Source organism: Coregonus clupeaformis, chromosome 10 (genome assembly GCF_020615455.1).
Source record: "Coregonus clupeaformis isolate EN_2021a chromosome 10, ASM2061545v1, whole genome shotgun sequence".
Taxonomy (NCBI): domain Eukaryota; kingdom Metazoa; phylum Chordata; class Actinopteri; order Salmoniformes; family Salmonidae; genus Coregonus; species Coregonus clupeaformis.
In genome coordinates, this window is record NC_059201.1 from 6,157,652 (window position 1) to 6,174,224 (window position 16,573).

Below are 16,573 nucleotides of genomic sequence, written 5' to 3' on the forward strand. Positions count from 1 at the left end.
CTGGACTCTTAGTTGACTTGATGCAGTAGATCTGGACTCCTAGCTGACTAGATGCAGTAGGTCTGGACTCCTAGCTGACTATATGCAGTAGGTCCGGAGTCCTAGCTGACTTGATGCAGTAGGTCTGGACTCCTAGCTGACTTGATGCAGTAGGTCTGGACTCCTAGCTGACTTGATGCAGTAGGTCTGGACTCCTAGCTGACTTGATGCAGTAGGTCTGGACTCCTAGCTGACTTGATGCAGTAGGTCTAGAGTCCTAGCTGACTTGATGCAGTAGGTCTGGAGTCCTAGCTGACTTGATGCAGTAGGTCTGGACTCCTAGCTGACTTGATGCAGTAGGTCTAGAGTCCTAGCTGATTTGCTGGTCGTGCTGTGAGCTATATGTGCTCAGAGGTTGCTCAGGGACTTTCCCCATACTATCTTCTCTCATTTCAATATCCGTGGGAGGATCTGAAAGGATCTCTCTCTCTCTCTCTCTCTCTCTCTCTCTCTCTCTCTCGCGCTTTCTCTGCCTCTCTCTGTAGGGTGTAGTGTACTGTAATGTCATTGTGTGGAGGTTGTTGTGGCACGCGATGTGTTTTTATGGTTTTGTGGGGGATGTGTTTGCTGTCTTTTTAGTGTAGTGAGGATGTCTCATTAAAGCTGCAATGTGTAACTTTTTGGGGCGACCCGACCGAATGCACATAGAAATGTGAGTTATTGATCTGTCATTCTCATTGAAAGCAAGTCTACACTATATCTTTACACTATACTTGCTTGTTTTGTCACATAAACTGAAATTAGGCAAACTATTAGAATTTTAGCAGCCAGGAAATGGCGGAGTGATTTCTGCATAGTGCACCTTTAAAGTAAGACAAAAAGTCTCTCTCTCTCTCTCTCTCTCTCTCTCTCTCTCTCTCTCTCTCTCTCTCTCTCTCTCTCTCTCTCTCTCTCTCTCTCTCTCTCTCTCTCTCTCTCTCTCTCTCTCTCCCCTCTCTCTCTCTCTCTCCCCCTCTCTCTCTCTCTCTCTCTTTTTTTTTTCTCTTTCGTTATCTCTTTTCTCCCACAAACACATCCACACCCACGCATTTGCAGAGAGAAGCCACGCGCTCCATAAAGACATTACTGATCAACACGCTATTACTAATGATAACTAATGCTTTCCACTCCTATCAATCATGCAACTGATGTTGTAGAAAATATAGACACTTGCTGTACAGTATCTGTACTGTTAATAACCTGCAGGTATATTTTTGTTACTGTGAATAGATAGGAAGAATGTCATAAAGCTGCAGGTAAATATAAGGCTTTATCAACAATGAATCTTCCAGTTATGTGTCTTGATGCAAAGTAATTCGTTCAGATTTATTTTCCTCTTCTATCACCAATCGATTGAACAATAAAAACAAATATTCTGCATATACGTTGAATATGTGTGGCCAGTACAGTAGTTGATATCTTAATCTATTACCAGTTTATAATTTATAGACAAATAGACATATTCTATACTGTATACTGCTTTGATATAATGTTCTGGCTCTCTGGCTTCAGTCAGACCAGGCCAAACGAGGACAGAGAGAGAGAGCGCAGTGGACCTGTCTGTCTGTCAGACCAGGCCAAACGAGGACAGAGAGAGAGAGCGCAGTGGACCTGTCTGTCTGTCAGACCAGGCCAAACGAGGACAGAGAGAGAGCAGTGGACCTGTCTGTCTGTCAGACCAGGCCAAACGAGGACAGAGAGAGAGCAGTGGACCTGTCTGTCTGTCTGTCAGACCAAGCCAAACGAGGACAGAGTAGGCAGTGGACCTGCTTGCCTGACAGACAAACTGACAGTGTTGATAGAAGAGATGGAGTGGGCGGTGTTTGCTCTTAGATGTGGTGCACCATGCCTCTGACTCATTGTAAGAATGCCAAATAGCCGCTTTGGTATTTACTATAATCAGACATTGCACTGTGTTAGTGTTTTGGGCAAGTTGATCTCTAAAATGTCCTAAATAATTATCTTCATCCTCTTCATCATATTCATCAACACTGCTGAACTATGGATAAATACAGTACGGATTTCCGTCTTTGCTGCTGTGATCATAGGTATGCTACTGTAACTATATTTCCTGCTTGCTCTGGTTTGTCTGTGTGTGTCTGCCTAACTCCGTGGCTCGTGAAATGTAGCATTTGACCTTTTGGTTGTTAGTTTTTTAACATATGAGACAAAACAATTATATAGTTATCACAATTATTATTATTATTATTATTATTATTATTAATGTATGAGGAGCTAGAATATTTCTTAAAACACATTATTATTAATTATTATTATTATTATATTATTATTATTAAAACACATCCCCATTGATTTCAGTGAGATTATTTTTATTGTAATTGCACAAGCAAGGTCAATTACTGTAGATTACTTTCATCACTATTTCATTGCTGTACTGTAGAGCAAGTGTTTTGCTCACCCACCTTTACAGTTTCCATTACTGTCAATGTGGCCTCGTCTTACGACTTGCATGTCACCGCTGGCCAATTGTCAATTTCATTTCTAGTTCTTCAGAGAGTTGAGAAACATATTTATTTTATTGATGTTATATCAGAAGAATAGTTGCCCGTATGAGAGTGCAAAGGCATCTTGTCTGGGTGTGCTGAGTAAAAGAATGCAGACATTTGGAGTGTGTTTGTGTATATTTTCCATTTTATCCAAATCGTCGTGGAAGTGTCACCCTTTTTTATTTTATTGGGGTAACTTTAAAATGGCCCATTCTATTATTGCATGTGCATATTGCAAGATTTCCCTTGATCTCCATATAGTGAGTCACTCCTTTTCCCCGCCGCCATTTAAAATGAACAAACATGGTCCTCTTTCTTTCATCTGTCTTTTTAACTGTAATGGATGAATTGATTTACTGTAATACGGTTTCTTCTTCCTTTCGTAGACGTTTATTTTTTACTTCCTTAAGAAGTCATGAAGTCCGTACAGATCTCCTAAACATTGTCACGCCGTGATATGTTTACAATCAAATCAAAATGAGGAACAAATTTAAACAAATATTATTTCAATTTCATAATACAATATATTTCATTGTAATATTTGAGCAGACCATTTCCGCTCACTTTTTATAAGGTCCTTTTAATGATATCGTTTTTAAAATATATTTGTCAATCTTCTACATTGTTGGGTTATTACATTATTATATATATATATATATATATATATATATATATATATATATATATATAGATGTGATATGGAGTCCTAAAAGCAAGTGTTTAGTTGCATTTCCAAATTGTTTTGATTATACTGCCTTAACACAGCCCTATAATGACGGAGTGACAGAGACAGGGATAGCGGTAGATAACACTATTTGAAAAATACAAGTAACTCGTATCTATTTTATAGTCAACTTTGTTACGAAACAACACTTCCCAAATTGATTGATCAAGTCCAGAACAGAACCCTGGTACCATAGCCTGGCATGGGTTGCCACACCACGTGGTTTAAGAAGAGGATACAGTACAGTGTATGACTCCAGAGTTTGTATATGGCTGCAGAGTTTGTATATGGCTTCAGAGTTTGTATATGACTCCAGAGTTTTGTATATGGCTCTAGAGTTTTGTATATGGCTCCAGAGTTTATATATGGCTCCAGAGTTTGTATATGGCTCCAGAGATTGTATATGGCTTCCGAGTTTGTATATGGCTCCAGAGTTTGGCTTGTTAGCTCGTCCAGTATCTTCCTTCACTGAGATCACGCAGAGCTATGAAGAGAGAGAGACTTCATTACATTGCTTTTACAGGGGATGAAACTGAGATCAAATCTGTTCGCTGAAAAGACAGGAGGGAGGGAGGGAGGGAGGGAGGGAGGGAGGGAAGGAAGGAGGGAGGGAGGTACGGATATGATCCATGTTACAGCATGTTGTTGAGGTTAGACTCTTATCCCTGCAGGGGTTTCTCTGTAAAAAAAAAAAAACGGAGTGTATCCCAAATGGCACCCTTTTCCTTATTTAGTGCACTACTTTTTACCAGGGCCCATGGTGCTCTGGTCAAAAGTAGTGCACTATATAGGGAATAGAGTGCAATTTTGGATGCTAGCATACAGTCAGACCCCAACCAAGCAGAGAGAGAGAGAGCCCTGGTCTGGTCCGCATTACCTCCCAAATTCAATCTAATTTTCTCTCCCATGACAGTGAGTGACAGTGTGCCGCATGTGCTGTCATTAAAGCAGCATCGCACGGCCCGGCCCGGGGATGGCTTTCATTATCTGAACACTTGATTTATTTATTTGAATAGCGAGTGCATTCTTCACTCTTTTATATTGAGTCAGAACATATAAATCCAAGAGGTTGAACGGTGCAGGGGGCTGGCGAGGAGAGGAGAGGAGAGGAGAGGAGAGGAGAGGAGAGGAGAGGAGAGGAGAGGAGAGGAGAGGAGAGGAGAGGAGAGGAGAGGAGAGGGAGAGGAGAGGGAGAGAGGAGAGGAGAGAGAGGAGAGGAGAGAGAGGAGAGGAGAGGAGAGAGGAGAGAGGAGAGGAGAGAAGAGAGGAGAGAGAGAAGAAGGAAGAGAAGAGAAGAGGAGAGGAGAGGAGAGGAGAGAGAGGAGAGGAGAGGAGAGGAGAGGAGAGGAGAGGAGAGGAGAGGAGAGGAGAGGAGAGGAGAGGAGAGGAGGAGAGAAGGAGAGGGAGGAGAAGGCGAGGAGAGAAGGCGAGGAAAGGAGAGGAGATGAGAGGAGAGAAGGATAGGAGAGGAGAGGGGAGGAGAGAAGGAGAAGAGAAGGAGAAGAGAGAAGGAGAGAAGGACAGGAGAGGAGAGCCATTTAGCATGTTACGTGGGATGGGATGCCTGAGTCATGTTGTAACCGGTTATCATGCTCTCAATGCTGCATCATTTGTGAGGCTGATAAGTCAGCACTCAGGGGACTGTTTTGATGACTGTCTGACAACAAGAACACTCACCATATTAATATCTGTGTTGTATCAGTCATACCATGACAGTACTGACATCAGCTTCAGTGATTAGACAGACAGAGAGGCCTATCAACTCTGCCAGTCACAACCTCATTTAGGCTCTTCAAAGGCTTTATAGCACTTGTCTCTTAACTCTGCTCATAGCAGAGCTGAAAAATCGCTCCCTCTGTGTCTCTCATATCTGGTAATAGGGCAGTGAAGAGTAAAGTTGTTTAGTAGAGTGTTGATGACTCGTGAAGTTAGCGGGGTGCATTGTGAACCGTGCAGGTCAGCTGGAGCATGCGAGAGAGCAGAGCAGAGCTGAGGTGATGATGATTAAAATGCATCCTGTGGGCTGCCCCTCCAAGCCCATTGGCCCACCTCTCCACGACAGTCAAAAGCATCACAGTCATAACGGTAAAGGTCACGCCTCAATTTAGTCACCTCAGCTCTTCGGTATATCCAGTCAGTGAGAACGATGCAAGTGTGCCGGGCCATAAAGATGACTCTTTCGACCAAAACTTTTTTTCTTCTAAAATGGCAGTGGGCTCCTCAAACATGAACTGATCTGCTCACTATTATTATGAACTATATATAACTATATAATTATTATTAATTATGAACACAATCATATAATACTGAAAAACCTCAGGGGTCCTTTCAATTGTACTTTTCTTTACAAGTCATACCTAGATATTTATATTTAAATAGAAGAGAAGAAAATAGGAGTCCAGTCATAACTATAGATTTAAAGAGTTAAACATACCAGTAAACCACTTTATTATCAACATCCGGTAACAGTCATAGAGAAGACGAAAATAATTCACATGTAACAGTTGAATTTGTTGTTAGGTAAGGTTTACGCATATGAACTGAGTACATGGAAGCATTCGGAAACGTTAAAATAAATAAATCATATCTCATTCAGTCTATACACATACTGTACTCTACAAAACCCTCTCTGAGTTTTCATTTTTATAGGGCATCAACTTTTGTGTTTATGTTGACAGTATGTTTATTTGTTGGTGTTTTGCCTTCATTTGATGTGTTTCATGAACAGTGTTATTACAAAAGAAACTCAAGAAGACCAATACTGTAGTAGGTTAACATATTCCTGTGTCAATGCTGCACATATATTTTGGGAAACTATTGTCAAAGCCACACACATCAGTGAAGGGTTCTGTGCAATAATGTATATTGTATAGACCCATCAAGATGAATGGTTCTATGTAGTGATAAACACATCTAAGAGAATGTATGGTTCTATGTGGTAATGATTAGATATTGCCAATCAGATTAGATATTGCCAATCAGAGCGAAGGGGGGGGGGGGGAAAGAGAGCCATCAGAGGATCTTGGGAAATACATTTGAAATCCCCTGCGTCTTCATTTGTTGTCTATGTGATGGGAAAAAGGGGCTTTTACAGTCCCTCGCAGATGTGTGATTTGTGCTTGTGATCATCATCTATTGTCTCTGTGATGGAAATAACTGTCTTTTTATAGTCCGTCTCTGATTTGAGTGGATAAAATACCAGTCTCACAGTTTGCTGTTGAATTTTATACACTCCAGCTATTGCTGTCAGTTTGGAATTTGTTAAATGTTCTTTCACTGTGTTAGATATGTAAAAACCACACAAATGATGTAACACACTGTCAGAAATATGAGGAGAGTTCTTTGAACCGTGTGAAAATAGTCACCACTTGAACTAATAATATAACTCTTGAGGGTAATTGGTTGCAACGTTTTTAATGTAAGGTTTCTTTGTGCATTGTTATTTTATGTTACTTTATTTCATTTGGTATTCTAAAAAGAGAAATAAAATGTCCTCTCTCTCTCTCTCTCTCTCTCTCTCTCTCTCTCTCTCTCTCTCTCTCTCTCTCTCTCTCTCTCTCTCTCTCTCTCTCTCTCTCTCTCTTTCTCACTCTCTCTCTCTCCCCCCCTCGCTCTCTATCTCTCTCGCTCTCTCGCTCTCCCTTCCTCTCTCTCGCTCTCTCCCTTTCTCTCTCTCTCTCTCTCTCTCTCTCTCTCTCTCTCTCTCTCTCTCTCTCTCTCTTTCTCTCTCTCTCTCTCTCTCATTCTCTCTCACTCTCTCTCTCTCTCTCTCTCTCGCTCTCTCTCCACAGTGGACATCGAATGGGTCAGTTCTCTGGGCTCGGAGGAGGAGGATGGTGTTGAGGTGGATCTGTGGAGCCTGGAGCCCCAGGACTACCAGGGCAGTCTGGACAAGACCAGTCTGACCCCCAGCGACGGTGAGGGGGACGTGGAAGGGACCGAGCCAGGAGGTACCCCCAGCCCCAGGGGCCAGTCAACCCGGCCCCAAAGCCCCAGCCCCAAGGAGGACCACTGGGTAGAAGAGGAAGAGGAGGGACCTGAGAGTGGGATAACTATGGACAGGGAGCAGGAATCTCTCATGACCTACAGTAAGTTTATCAGCATATAGGCCTAGTTCACACCCAGTTTGTAATCATTACTGTATTTATTGTTATTCTATTTATTCCTTGTGATATAATTTTTCAATTTTTCTACTATTTCTCTATTTTTTCTCACTTCATTGTTGGGAAGGGCCTGTTAGTAAGCATTTCACTGTTAGTCGACACCTGTTGTTTACGAAACGTGACAAATAAAATGTGATTTGATTTGTAATCATAAAGAGTCTCAGAGTAGGATTTTTACATAATCATAAATAATCTGACCTGATCCTGGATCAGTACTGAGATGCTTTTTGACTTATCACAGTCTTATGAAACCATGGCATTTTCGAACCAGCCTGTGGGCTTTTTCATCTCCATTGGCGTCTTTGAAAATGCATGTAGGATGCAGCATGACAGAAGAGTCATCCCACCACAATGTCATAATATTTCCATGCATCAAAGAGGTGACGTTACGATACTGAAATCACTACCTTTCTTTTAGCTCAGAGACACACACACTTTTATTTAGAGCTGGGATCTTACACGGCTCGCCTAACAATCACTTTGGACTGTCTCTCTCTCGCTCTCTCTCTCTCTCTCTCTCTCTCTCTCTCTCTCTCTGTCTCTCTCTCGTCTCTCTCTCTCTCTCTCTCTCTCTCTCTCTCTCTCTCTCTCTCTCTCTCTCTCTCTCTCTCTCTCTCTCTCTCTCTCTCTCTCTCTCTCTCTCTCTCTCTCTCTCTCTCTCTCTCTCTCTCTCTCTCTCTCTCTCTCTCTCTCTCTCTCTCTCTCTCTCTCTCTCTCTCTCTCTCTCTCTCTCTCTCTCTCTCTCTCTCTCTCTCTCTCTCTCTCTCTCTCTCTCTCTCTCTCTCTCTCTCTCTCTCTCTATCCCTCTCTCTCTCTCTATCTCTCTCTCTCTCTCTCTCTCTCTCTCTCTCTCTCTCTCTCTCTCTCTCTCTCTCTCTCTCCCTCTCCTCCCTCTCTCTCTCTCTCGCTCTCTCTCTCTCTCTCTCTCTCTCTCTCTCTCTCTCTCTCTCTCTCTCTCTCCCCTCTCATCCCTCTCTCTATCTTTCTCCCTCTCTCTCTCTCTCTCTCTCTCTCTCTCTCTCTCTCTCTCTCTCTCTCTCTCTCTCTCTCTCTCTCTCTCTCTCTCTCTCTCTCAATTCAATTCAATTCAATTCAATTCAATTTGCTTTATTGGCATGACTTAACAATGTACATATTGCCAAAGTGTACTTTGGAAATTAAGTGATACATTGACAATATTAACATTGTAACACAGAGAGGCCTATCAACTCTGCCAGGCACAACCTCATTTAGGCTCTTCAAAGGCTTTATAGCACTTGTCTCTTACTCTGCTCATAGCAGAGCTGAAAAATCGCTCCCTCTGTGTCTCTTATATCTGGTAATAGGGCAGTGAAGAGTAAAGTTGTTTAGTAGAGAGTTTATGACTAGTTATCCCACTCTCTCCCTCTCTGTCTCTGTTCCCCAGCAGGTCAGAGGTCAGACAGCAGGGCCTTGGAGGACTTGGCCCACTATGACTTCCTGCTGCAGCTGAGAAAGGCATCCTCCCACCAACCTGCCTCACACCACAACCACCTGCCCCCCAACGGCAGAAGCCCTGCCTCAGCCATGTACCACCCTGGCAGCCTGCACCTCCATGATGACCTCCCTCCCCTCTGGTCTCCTGGGGCTCAGCGCTCACCTGAGAGACCAGGTAGGCTATGGCTATGCATCATTATAAACACACCTCGCATTTCCCCAAATCTCCGTTGATAGAGCCCACAAGGCTAATTTGAGTATAACAGGTTACATTTACAATATCCGTAGAGCTGCTATCAGCCTTATGTCATTAACGGCCAGATACATGTATTCCTTGATGGCTGTCGACTATAGTTTGAGTCCTGGACATTGTGTGATCTTGAATTTATAGTTAACAAACGTGTTAAGTGGTCCTCTCTGTCTGGCTCTGTGTGTCCTAGATGGTGTCCCTTTGACCTCTCTGTCTGGCTCTGTGTGTCCTAGATGGTGTCCCTTTGACCTCTCTGTCTGGCTCTGTGTGTCCTAGATGGTGTCCCTTTGACCTCTCTGTCTGGCTCTGTGTGTCCTAGATGGTGTCCCTTTGACCTCTCTGTCTGGCTCTGTGTGTCCTAGATGGTGTCCCTTTGACTCCTAGATGGTGTCCCTTTGACCTCTCTGTCTGGCTATGTGTGTCCTAGATGGTGTCCCTTTGACCTCTCTGTCTGGCTCTGTGTATCCTAGATGGTGTCCCTTTGAGTCCTGATGCTCTGAGGAACCTAGAGGCTTGTCCGTTCTGCCAGCGTACCTTCCACCGAGGAGGGTCCCTACGCCAGCACATCAGGTTTCGCCACGAGTGGGAAGGCGGGCACTATAGGGCTCAGATGGAACGACACATGCACAGTCAGGGACAGGGCAAGGTGAGACACTGGAAGAAATATAAAAATCCCATTCCTTTTTGAGTCCACCTACTACAAAGGGGCCACTCGTTTTAAGGTCTTTCGAGACTGATATGACCAGCAATCTAATGACTCCAAAAAAAGTGTTATGTTAGTTCATATACAGTGCATTCGGAAATTATTCGGACCCCTTGACTTTTTCCACATTTTGTTACGGCCTTATTCTAAAATGGATTAAATCGTTTTTTTCCCCCTCATCAATCTACACACAATACCCCATAATGACAAAGCAAAAACTGGTTTTTAGAAATTTTAACAAATGTATTACAAATAAATAACTTAAATATCACATTTCCATAAGTATTCAGACCCTTTACTCAGTACTTTGTTGAAGCATCTTTGGCAGCGATTACAGCCTCGAGTCTTCTTGGGTATGACGCTACAAGCTTGGCACACCTGTATTTGGGGAGTTTCTCCCATTCTTCGCTGCAGATCCTGTCAAGCTCTGTCAGGTTGGATGGGGAGCGTCGCTGCACAGCTATTTTCAGGTCTCTCCAGAGATGTTCAATCGGGTTCAAGTCCGGGCTCTTGCTGGGCCACTCAAGGACATTCAGAGACTTGTCCTGAAGCCACACCTGCGTTGTCTTGGCTGTGTGCTTAGGGTCGTTGTCCTGTTGGAAGGTGAACCTTCGTCTCAGTCTGAGGTCATGAGCGCTCTGTAGGTTTTCATCAAGGATCTCTCTGTACTTTGCTCCGTTCATCTTTCCCTCAATCCTGACTAGTCTCCTAGTCCCTGCTGCTGAAAGACATCCCCACAGCATGATGCTGGCACCACCATGCTTCACCGTAGGGATGGTGCCAGGTTTCCTCCAGACGTGATTCTTGGCATTCAGGCCAAAGAGTTCAATCTTGGTTTCATCAGACCACAGAATCTTGTTTCTCATGGTCTGTCCTTTAGGTGCCTTTTGGCAAACTCCAAGCGGGCTGTCATTGCCTTTTACTGAGGAGTTGCTTCCGTCTGGCCAATGGAAACAGGATGCACCTGAGCTCAATTTCGAGTCTCATAGCAAAGGGTCTGAATACTTATGTAAATAAGGTATTTCTGTTTTTTATTTTAAATACATTTGCACACACACAAAAAAAACATGTATTTTTTCTTTGTCATCATGGGATATTGTGTGTATATTGATGAGGATTTTTTTTATTTAATCCATTTTAGAATAAGGCTGTAACATAACAAAATGTGGAAAAGGTCAAAGGGTCTGAATACTTTCCGAATGCACTGTAGTTTGACTGTAGAACAGGCATGATATGCAATCTCAGAGTTGACTGTCAATCTCCTGTTGACTAGAACTAGACTGAATGTGTGTTTGTGATTGGTGCAGCACCCTGGGTCTGACCATGGCATAGAGAGCAGAAAGTTCAAGTGTCTTCAGTGTGGGAAATCCTTCAAGTACAAACATCACCTCAAAGAGCACCTCCGCATCCACAGTGGTAATGCACGTTTTCTTACATGAAACATTCAAAATCAAATCTTATCGATTTTATGTTAAAGCAATAAGACATGAGAACCCGTGGATTATGGTAAATAACACACGACTAAGGACTGTTCTTAGGCACGACGCAAAGCACCTTCAACTGAAGTTCCGTGTCGGTTCTTCCTTCTTTAGGTGAGAAACCGTATGAATGTTCCAACTGCAAGAAGTGCTTCTCTCACTCCGGATCCTACAGCTCACACCTCAGTAGTAAGAAGTGCTTGACAGGGGGAGGAGGAGGAGGTGGAGGGGAGAGCTATAACAGCAGACATAGCCACGGGACCTACCAGTCCTCCACTGCATCACCCTCAGCAGGCAGCGGTAGGAACAGCAGTGGAAAGGGCTCTCCCTACCCTCTTCACACCCAGCAGCGTCAGCCACCAGGGGACTTAGAGAGGGGGCTGTACCCACCTGGGGACCAGGCCAGGGGGGTCCTCCGGGGCCAGGAGCCGGGCAGGGAGCTGGGCAGGCTGTGGGATCCCACGGCGGCGCTCTCCCTCCGGAACAGCGTGTTCAAGGGCCCCACCCTGCTACCGTACCTACATGCCAGCTCCGGGGGCAAGTTTGAGCAGATGCTGCAGGAGATGCTTCGCAGGGAGGAGGGAGGTGTAGGCTCGGCCAGGGAGGAGGGGAGACTGGTGATTCACAACGGTGGGCGAGACAGGAAGGCATCATCGCCAGATTATCCAAAACCGCTGAAACGCAACCGGGCCGGCTCGGGTGAGGGGTATGGGGGTGGAGGTGGGGTGACATGTCACTGGTGCTCCCAGCTCTTCCCCAGCCCCACCGTATTACTCCAGCATGAGCGCTACCTCTGTAAGATGAACCGGCAGGCAATGGAGGTGCCTGAAGGTCCTCGCAGCAAAGACCACCTCTCTCCCCTCTACTTCTCTTCCAGACCCCCTCTCCAGCCACCCCCACCAGACAACAACCACAAACCCCCAGCGATGGCTAATGGTTTCTCCAAAGACAAGTCTCCTCTCCAGAGACCCAGCTGGCACTCTGTCCCTCTGGAGATGCTGGTCACCATGCACTCCCCCCAACAGCCCCTCCCAGATTCACTATCCATGAGATCCTATTGGTCTAGCCAGGAGAGTGGCGGGAGTGGCGGCAGCCCCAGCCAACCAGCACCAACTAACCCTGCTACAGACATGTCCTCACCGCTACCACTAGGGCAAAGACAATTCCCCTCTTCAGGGTTCGACTCGCCCCTCTGCCTGGACCTTTCCTCCACCACTCTCACCCCCCCTTGGAGTCGAACCGCCCCCAAAGGAAGGACCCCTGGGTCGGGGAGCGCCCAGAACGACCAACCCCTGGATCTCTCCCTCCCCAAGCCCCAGGAGGGGAAAGCCCTGGAGGACAGCATGCCCAGTAACGGACACCCTCGTCCGGGAGAAAAGAGAGAGAAGACCTACAGAGAGCCAGCAGAGAACCAGCAGCACCACCGGAGGCTGAGTCTCAGTCCACCTTGTCAACAGGTGTGGGACAGGAGGGGTATTATTTATGTCTGGCTGTGTGCTGTTTGTTATTTACTGTGTCTCTATACGGTGTATGTATTTGCAATGTGTGAGCTGTGGTAAGATTTTACTCTTTTAGGACAATAAACGTCAATCTAATCTAAACTAATCTAATCTCACCAGCATCAAGCAGTCTACAGTGGCACTCCGATGTTTGAGGGCTCCATCTACAGTGCATACCCTCTGTTTAACCCCATGATGCCTGCTGGGCTAGCTGGCTTAGGGCATGACGAGGTCCCCTCCCTGCCCCTCAGTCAACCAGCCAGCAGTCAGCGATTCCTCTCCCCTATGGCCTACATGATGGAGTCAGACACAGACGCTGTGCTGAAGAGGATCCATCAGGAGAGACAAGCATTCATGGTAAGAACAATATTTCCCCTAGATGTTATGGTATAAAACATTTCATTGGTATAAAGTTTATTTCAATTCAATCACAGTGCAGAGAAAGACGTTTTCAAATGTATTTCACTAGAATTAACTGAAGCTAGAGAGAAAACAACGCTGACATCCTCTGAACAGAACCAGATCAGAACCCCCTAACCATTAGTATTGTGTTCAGGGTGAGCTGATGGGTTGTGGGGGTCTGGATTACCTCTCTCTGATGGAGGAGGGAGGAGAGGGAGAGGGGGGACTACGGAGGAAGAGACTGAAGAAGACAAACGAAGGCCTGTACGCCTGCAACATCTGCAACAAGACCTTCCAGAAGAGCAGCTCTCTGCTCCGACACAAGTACGAGCACACAGGTACGCAGCGACATTTATACAAATTATGAAGCATAATTAATACTAAGAGCTCTGTTTAATCAGTAACACTTCAGCAGATTCCTGTGATAGAAATGTAAATGTAATTTTCCGATTGATCCAACGTACAGTGGCTTGCGAAAGTATTCACCCCCCTTGGCATTTGTCCTATTTTGTTGCCTTACAACCTGGAATTAAAATGGATTTTGGGGGAGTTTGTATCATTTGATTTATACAACATGCCTACCACTTTGAAGATTCAAATATTTTTTCTTGTGAAACCAACAAGAAATAAGACAAAAAAACAGAAAACTTGAGCGTGCATAACTATTCACACCCCAAAAGTGAAAATTCTTTGTAGAGCTACCTTTTGCAGCAATTACAGCTGCACGTCTCTTGGGGTATGTCTCTATAAGCTTGGCACATCTAGCCACTAGGATTTTTGCCAATTCTTCAAGGCAAAACTGCTCCAGCTCCTTCAAGTTGGATGGGTTCCGCTGGTGTACAGCAATCTTTAAGTCATACCACAGATTCTCAATTGGATTGAGGTCTGGGCTTTGACTAGGCCATTCCAAGACATTTGAATGTTTCCCCTTAAACCACTCGAGTGTTGCTTTAGCAGTATGCTTAGGGTCATTGTCCTGCTGGAAGGTGAACCTCCGTCCCAGTCTCAAATCTCTGGTAGACTGAAACAGGTTTCCCTCAAGAAGTTCCCTGTATTTAGCACCATCCATCATTCCTTCAATTCTGACCAGTTTCCCAGTCCCTGGGAAACATCACCACAGCATGATGCTGCCACCACCATGCTTCACGGTGGGGATGGTGTTCTCTGGGTGTTGAGAGGTGTTGGGTTTGCGCCAGACATAGCGTTTTCCTTGATGGCCAAAAAGCTCAATTCATCTGACCAGAGTACCTTTTTCCATATGTTTGGGGAGTCTCCCACATGCCTTTTGGCGAACACCAAACGTGTTTGCTTATTTTTTCTTTAAGCAATGGCTTTTTTCTGGCCACTCTTCCGTAAAGCCCAGCTCTGTGGAGTGTACGGCTTAAAGTGGTCCTATGGACAGATACTCCAATCTCCGCTGTGGAGCTTTGCAGCTCCTTCAGGGTTATCTTTGGTCTCTTTGTTGCCTCTCTGATTAATGCCCTCCTTGCCTGGTCCGTGAGTTTTGGTGGGCGGCCCTCTCTTGGCAGGTTTGCTGTGGTGCCATATTCTTTCCATTTTTTAATAATGGATTTAATGGTGCTCCGTGGGTGTTCAAAGTTTCTGATATTTTTTTATAACCCAACCCTGATCTGTACTTCTCCACAACTTTGTCCCTGACCTGTTTGGAGAGCTCCTTGGTCTTCATGGTGCCGCTTGCTTGGTGGTGCCCCTTGCTTAGTGGTGTTGCAGACTCTGGGGCCTTTCAGAACAGGTGTATATATACTGAGATCATGTGACAGATCATGTGACACTTAGATTGCACACAGGTGGACTTTATTGAACTAATTATGTGACTTCTGAAGGTAATTGGTTGCACCAGATCTTATTTAGGGGCTTCATAGCAAAGGGGGTGAATACATATGCACGCACCACTTTTACATTATTTATTTTTTAGAATTTTTTGAAACATTTTATTTTTTTCATTTCACTTCACCAATTTGGACTATTTTGTGTATGTCCATTACATGAAATCCAAATAAAGATCAATTTGAATTACAGGTTGTTATGCAACAAAATAGGAAAAACGCCAAGGGGGATGAATACTTTTGCAAGGCACTGTATGCAGCATTTACCGTGAATGCAATCTCTGCGACCACGGGAACATTGCCATTACATTTCAATCACGCTGTGATCTAAACTTCCGTGATGTTGATTGAATAGAGCCCTAAGTAAGGTGATGGGGAGACAACCAGATAGTATGATCATGACTTTTAGGGATAATCTCTGTCTTTTGAAACCTACAGTACGATGGATTGAGCATGTTTCTGTTCTGTTATATTCCCACAGGTAAACGTCCCCACGAGTGCCAGATCTGCAAGAAGGCCTTCAAGCACAAGCACCATCTGATGGAGCACAGTCGGCTGCACTCTGGAGAGAAGCCCTACCAGTGTGACAAGTGTGGCAAGCGGTTTTCCCACTCTGGCTCCTACTCCCAACACATGAACCATCGATACGCCTACTGTAGCAGGGACCAGGAACAGGAGGGGGTCGAGGAGCCTCCTCTAACCCCAGGAGGGTCCACCGATCTGGGCCATGTTGCCAGGGGCACCCCCCTCTCCATGGAGGACACCCCAATGTTTCTCAGTGATGCCAGTCTGGACGGGGGGATAGGAGGGAGAGCAGATGAAGAGGAGGAGGAAGAGGAGGACGAGACAGACGAGACTAAAGGAGGCCGTATGAAGGAGGCGTGTAGTTTGTCAGGATCAGGGTCTGGTGAAGGGTTGGGGTTGGAGCTGTGCTCTAGCCTTGTGGGGAATGAGAGAGACCGAGAGCAGGTCGACAGAGACAATGGAGAGGGAGAAAGTTCTGGTCTAGAGACTTACAGACTAGAGAACAACCATCACTGGGACAGAGACGTGTTGGAACAAAATGGAGACCAGAACACATACATATACGAGCTGAGCCCAGAAGCTCCACTGTCACAATGACAACAGCGGACAAGTACGCCAAAACAATGCATCTAGCTACATGTGCAAACATTTAACATTTTAGTCATTTAGGAGACGCTCTTATCCAGAGCGACTTACAACTAATCGTATCATGTACATTTTCCCTCAACAAAGTATTTATCAGCAAAGTCAGTGCTAGTGGGAAAATAGAAGTGCCTTTTTGTTGGTGGGGGGGGAAGGGGAGGGGGGCATCAGGGGCAAAGACTGATTGAGAGCCTTGTGAGAATATATAAAAGCATGCGCTGTTCAAAATGAAGCAAAACCTACACTGTACAAAGCAATATGAACACAACCAAAGTAAGGACCACATGAACAGATAGCGTCAATATAGTAGACAGTAAGCGCCATGGTATGATATCCACTCTGGTCAGTATGTGAGAAGCC

At 45.0% G+C, this 16,573-nt stretch overlaps 1 protein-coding gene across 1 annotated transcript; it reads left to right on the forward strand.

The window, feature by feature from the left end:
• Positions 1-5,258: 5,258 nt before the first annotated feature.
• On the forward strand, positions 5,259-16,262 carry LOC121575754 (zinc finger E-box-binding homeobox 2-like). Its single transcript, XM_045223214.1, has 9 exons — positions 5,259-5,334; positions 7,041-7,337; positions 8,821-9,042; positions 9,588-9,763; positions 11,128-11,236; positions 11,413-12,755; positions 12,918-13,154; positions 13,354-13,537; positions 15,528-16,262. Exons 1-9 carry the CDS (start codon positions 5,259-5,261, stop codon positions 16,166-16,168), a joined length of 3,285 nt encoding a protein of 1,094 aa, XP_045079149.1. The 3' UTR covers positions 16,169-16,262.
• Positions 16,263-16,573: the final 311 nt, after the last annotated feature.